Genomic DNA, 5,870 nt, shown 5'->3' with positions numbered 1-5,870 from the left:
GGCAGTAGGAGTATCCAAAAAGCGTGCACGTGCACAGTACGTGGGACAGCTCGCAGCGAGCGTGCGGTTCGCACGCGATCTTTGCGGGCCTCCCGAACACGTGACCTGACCTTGCTTGCCTCCAGGGTATGATCGACGCGCGGTGAACGGCGGCATCGCCAACTTCCAGGAGGCGTTCTTCACGGCCGAGTTCGCGACGCAGCCTCCCGAGCTGACTGTCTACGTGCCGCAGCTGAAGGCGCTCATCCAGGAGGAGGTGGGTAGCGTAGCCGGACGCCGCGAGAGGTCCTAGCTGTCGCGAGACCGTGCGGCGGGACAGAGTGGTCTAGTGGGCACGAAATTCAGACATCAAGATCTGAAGCCTGACAACTTGTCGAGCTTCGGGTCTTGGTGTCTGGATTCTGTGTCTTGCTTCGTAGGAAGATCGTTGGCGTCGATTCGCTCACCAGGAATGGTGTTGCTAGCCGTCTTTGCTAAACCATGCGTCGATGCATGTCTGGCAGCAAGTGGGGTGCACGGGGACGGGTGCGAGACCAATGGAGATTCGTGAGTGATCACATACGGTGTGCTGTTTGTTTTGTCACCGCTGCCAGCTCGCTGCTGATTCATTTTGGGGAGAGGCCTGGCACCATGAATGACCTCTGGCGATGGATCGTCTTTTAGGCACCCGGTTGTTTGACCGAAGGCGGAGCTGTTCACGTGCCTTTAGGATGGTCCGGACTCTTGCCTGCATTTGCCGTTATTGACCGTGCCTCCGCCCCCTGCCCGCTGGTCATGCCGTCCTCGTCTCATGACGTCGCGTGCCGTCCCTCTCTCTGCAGCTATCGATCCTGGAGCACGGTCTGAAGGTGCACGGCGAGCTGGCTCCGCCGAGCGTGCAGCCGCTGCACCGGCGGCTGCGCGAGTGTTTCCAGCAGCTGCGGCAGAGCGCGGCCGCCTCCTGTCTGCCGGCGAGCGCCGACTCGCCCGGCCCGGCCCGGCTCAGCCGCCAGAACAGCCACCGGCGCAGTGGCGGCGCCGACAAACCGAGCATCATCAGGTCAGCCGGCGCCCCGCGCGGCCCCGCGGGCTGAGCGCCTTCGGGTTTGGAGAGACTCGCTGCTGGGGAAGCGAGCGGTGCTCTGTAAGACTGCTATGCGGACCAAATCCAAATCTTCTGCACGACGTACGAAATTTCAGAGCATGCTCCGTTGAATGTTTCCGTTCTTTGCATGATCCAGTGACTGTTGTGTTACCATTTCATGCTTCGGCACATACCTGTGCTGTATCTGCACGTTATCAGTTATCTGGAGCTCCACGTAACTTTCCAGCGGGTTATCATCTTTATCTCGACGTCCATGTTCTCGGTCGTTACACCCCTATGGCGAATGTCCATCATCCCGTACTCAACAGTTACTGAAAGCGTTTCTCGTCTGCCGCTCGCCGCGACCGTCAGTAACCTTGCCGCCGCCGCCGCCGCCGTCTGTAACTCCGGCTGTGTTGGCAGCACGCCGCTACCGCCGCTGCCATGCGAGAAGCGTCCTCAGAGCTCGTGCCCGAGCAACCGCTCGTCCTCGTCCTCGTCGTCCGTATACGGCCAGCTGGTGGTGGACGAGGAGGACGGCATCTACTCGCGCCCGTCCGAGTGGGCGGAGCTGGGCGAGCGCGGCGAGCGTGGCTCGCTGGGCTCGCAGGGCAGCGCCGCCGGCCGACGTCATCATGACTACATCATCATGTCCTGTGGCAAGGGGTCAGTGCTCGCCGAGTGCGGCCGGCGCCGGCCACCGCGGGCAGATGGCACCCCAGACGCCAAACACGCTAGATTGTATATGAGCGACCCTTTTGCCACCACTCCTGTGTTCTAGTTTGAGTGAGTTGTCGATAGCCGCTATTGCAAATTTGAAGTAAATAATGGCAAATAGTAAACAAATGTCGTTAAATTTATAACCGTATTTGTCGTGATGTTCACTAGCGATCAACATGGCTGTGGCGATTAGGATGTTCAGCTCATGACACATTGAAAGCCTTTCGGCCAGCTGGACCCGGTTGTACACGTCGAATGCCGTGACTTGTTCCCTTGCGGTGACTGCGCCAGCTCCAACGACCGTGGTATGGGCGCGGTGTCGGCCGCTGACGGCCCTGCGCCGCCGTTCCAGTGAGAGCGAGGTGCCGGAGCGGCCGCCGAAGCGCCTCTCGGACGCCCGCTCCTGGACGGAGAGCCCGCGGCTCGGGGGCCGCAGGTCGCAGGCCAGTGACGCAGACCCGGACGCGCCGCCGCTGCCGCCCAAACGTGAGAGATGGCGGCCCCGTGGCTGACGCGGCCCGCGCCTCACGAGGCTTAGTTATTGTTTTTAAAATGGGTTGTTTGGGAAAGGCGGTAGTTAATTTTGGCCAGTCATTGCAGTCCAATATGGCTCGCAGCAGAGTCAGGTTTTCGTCAGCCTTTTCTGCGGGGTCGTCGCTGTTGTAACGAGTCCCGCCTTGTGATGCGGCGTTTGTTCCTGCAGGGCGTAGCAACGCAGACTTTGTGACCACTGATGAGCCTTATACCAGTGCTCATCAGTGCGATAGGCTGGCCCAGATTTTGACATGGCATAGGCATTTTCCTATGAGGACGCCTTACCGCGGGAATTGCTGATATTTGTAGCCTGGTTTTCTAGTTATTTTAGTTATATTTTATCTTATATAGTATATATGTGCAATTTCATATTTGATATATATATATATATATATATATATATATATATGTAATTTATTTTATATTTTATTTATTTTATTTTGAGTTATTTTTTACTAGACATTAGTGATGCCCGTGTTGCGTGACCTTCGTCCGCGGCACGCCCGTAGCTTACAGCCGAGTTATACTAGTATCGTTGTAAACAAGTCCTGCTTACTGAACATGGTGGCGGTCCGCCGCTGCGTCGGTTGGCTGTTGGTTCGGCAGAGCGCTGACGCCCTTGTCTGTCGCAGCCCCGGAGAAGCGGCACACCAGCTCCAGTTCCGTCTCTTCCGTCACTTGCAATGGCGTGTACGAGTTCCCGCCGTCCCTGCCTAGCCGCATGTCCAAGAAGGTGCGGCACTATCCGGTCTAGTCGCCGGCGCGCCGCTTTGGCCCGCAGTCCGCTTCTCGTGGGGATTATCGCAATCGGAACTCAAACCCCGGACGACAATGTGGTTTCGAATTGCCTTCCTGGCTTTGCGGGGTCCGCAAGTGGTCGTTCTGAGTTGGTTCTGTTGTGTGGATGAGTTCTTTCGTCAGAGGTATTGAGTCATTGTAAAGTACCAGAGGTGCTGGGTTGTGATTGGTGTCGTGCGTATCCCGCCAGACGTCGCTGTTGACTGTGAGTTCTCTCTTTTCTGTCTGCATTTCATTAACGCCGCTCATCGTCTTCTACTGTATCCCATATTCCCGTCCGCCAGTTTGACCCTACCTCTGTTTTGCATCTGCCCTCCGTCTGTCTGACCGGCGTTTTTCCCGTGTGCTGGGTTTCACGTCTCTGTCTGCCTCTCTACCTGCCGGGCGGAGGGCCTCTCATCTGTTTCTGCGTCCACCTGACTGGCTTCCTCCCTCTGTCTGCTGTGCCCTTCTCTCTCCCTTTCCGTCCGGCTGGCGCTGTGCCTGACGCTGGGCCACTCGCCGCAGATGTCGTCGCCGGCGCTGGGTCACTGGGCGTCGGCGGAGCGCGGCGCGGCCGGCACGCCGCCGCCGCTGCCGCCCAAGGTGCCCGCCTCGCCGGCCGCCTCGGTCAAGACGCGCACGCCCTCGCCGGCCACGCTCTCGCTGCCGAGCGACCGCGGCAGCCTGCCCGACTGCGACAGCCCGCCCAACTTCGAGCCGCCGCCGCCGCCGACGCAGGGCGCTGTCACGCGTGTGGAGCTCAACGGTGACGACGACATGGACACATACAAGGTGCTGGACTCGGCCGAGCTGCGTGGCTACCGCGAGGAGGCCAACTACAAGTTCTTCGTGTCGCCGGGTCGCATCTGCACCGATATAGTCGGCCTCGGCGAGAAGAGGCCCGAGTCGTGAGCGCGCGCGCAGCGTCCGAGTGTGCTTGTGCGAGTGCTACGTTATGTATACCAAAGAGGTGCGCGCTCGCACGTCGGCGTGTGCCGCGCTACCCGGCCGCCGGAGGCCGCGCCACCGTGGTCCGGACCCGAACTAGTCATCGAGTCGCCGAGCGGGCCGCGGCGGCTGACCGCGAGTGACCTAGCAATAGAGCGGCGGCGCCCCCTGTGATACGGCCGGCGTCGGACCGCGCCGCGCGCCGCCCGGGCGCCGCCGCTGCCTCATACCCCGCCGCCCTCATATCTCCCTCATTCGTGTGCCGGCGCGCGCCGCTGCCCGCCTTCGTTGTGCGTCTTCCCGCTGAGTGGGCGTGGGGAGGGATGGTGCTAGTCGAGAGCGGTGGGGCGCGCGCGCTCGAATGCCAGCGCTATGCTTAAAACGTGTGTTATATCGAAGCCAATAACATGGAGATTTGTAAACGGGGTTTTGCTGGTGATGGCCGGTGGCAGCAGAAACGGATCGGGAGATGGCGAGGAAGGGATTGGACGGTAATCTCAACTCAGATGAAATATTTCTCGATTTTAGAAGTTAGTACCACACAATTATTGGTACTTGGGTGTCAGGCTTACCTTGCCCACCTTTACCAGCTAAAGGCTTTTTACTTTGGTGGCAGTTGTTTCATTTTCACAGCAGAATGCTTCAACAGTTTCCATGCGGTGAAAAAGATGTCCATGTGTCAGCCTGCGTCAGGTTTAGAAGTGTTGACAAGTGAACGGACTATTTTTCTGACGAAGGGCGTCATGGCGAATGGTAAAAGTGCCGGACTTCCACGGGGGCCCGGGTTCGAATCCCTGATGCGCCATGGCCTCCCGGCGCTAACATGGACAATGCAGTCGCTGACCTTACATGAAAAGGTGTGGCGACGTGCGTCGCGCGCCCCTAAAAAAGTTTATGACGCGTATTGATGATAATATTGTTGAAGAATTGCGCTAACCATGGGAAATTTGTTGACTTGAAGAGTGTGGAGTGAAGATGTGGTATAAAGGAGACTCCGAGAAAGAAGGTTGAGTAATATGCTATGAACAAAACAACTTCAAGGAGTAAATCAAAACGTAACTTACCTTCAACGTAAAACCAAAATATAGTGTACAAAATGTGTTAACATGCGCCCGGGCGGCCGGTTGCTTCCTTCGATTGGGCGAGTGGTCAATTTGACCCCCTCCCCCCTTGAGATCTCAGGAACTAAGTAAGCTAGAAACACCAAATTAACAGGGTGCATTGGGCTGTGTGGTTCCTAGGCCTTGACTTTTAGACCAAATAAGGTTAAACAAGGCCAAACTCTAAGTTGGTCTCCAAAGTGCCCCCAGAACCTAAATGCGTTTTCTAAGCAAAAGGTGACATGCTCACTTAAAGTCAGTTACCTTGGTTGATCTTTTGAACGTCATGGCGACCAAAATGGTGCAAAACTGGTTTGTGTTTTGCATTCAAATAAGCGACAAAGATTGCGCTGGGCAGTATGCTCCTAAGAACAAAATGTTGACCTGGGTCCTTTGAGGTCAGTCACCTATTCTGACCTTTAAGAAGAGCATGGAAGATGCATAATACGGTTTCTGTTACCAATAAATTCGACATAACCATTAGAAACTATCCCATACAGCAAGCTCTCGAGTAATAAAACAGATTGGTTTTGACCTTGGTCTGACCTTCATGCTCGACCCCAGGTCAATTAAATCTGTTTATTCAGTTGTGTTGTCTAAGAGAGTATATCAGAGATGCATGGCTTCATTTAAATATCCGCTGTTGCATCAGACTGAACTATTCCCCTAGAAATTGACCTCGCTGAATCTATGGCCTGACTTTGACCTGCCGTGGGTCAGCGACC

The 5,870-nt window shown here is 56.4% G+C and overlaps 1 protein-coding gene across 1 annotated transcript in view; it reads left to right on the top strand.

Moving 5' to 3' along the window:
- The window catches only part of LOC119111663 (dedicator of cytokinesis protein 4-like), a gene marked incomplete at its 5' end in the record, with an annotated part of 63,709 nt that extends 59,700 nt beyond the window's left edge, over window positions 1–4,009 (top strand). Inside the window, 6 exon segments of the mRNA XM_037235472.1 lie at window positions 126–256; window positions 822–1,064; window positions 1,581–1,729; window positions 2,136–2,269; window positions 2,950–3,050; window positions 3,731–4,009. Coding sequence (XP_037091367.1) covers window positions 126–256; window positions 822–1,064; window positions 1,581–1,729; window positions 2,136–2,269; window positions 2,950–3,050; window positions 3,731–4,009 — 1,037 coding nt within the window.
- Between the last annotated feature and the right edge of the window lie 1,861 nt (window positions 4,010–5,870).

This window comes from Pollicipes pollicipes, unplaced genomic scaffold, assembly GCF_011947565.3.
Source record: "Pollicipes pollicipes isolate AB1234 unplaced genomic scaffold, Ppol_2.1 Scaffold_7261;HRSCAF=8764_pilon_pilon_pilon, whole genome shotgun sequence".
Taxonomy (NCBI): Eukaryota; Metazoa; Arthropoda; class Thecostraca; order Pollicipedomorpha; family Pollicipedidae; genus Pollicipes; species Pollicipes pollicipes.
Note: the sequence above shows the minus strand (reverse complement) of the source record. Positions and strands in the feature narration are given on the sequence as shown.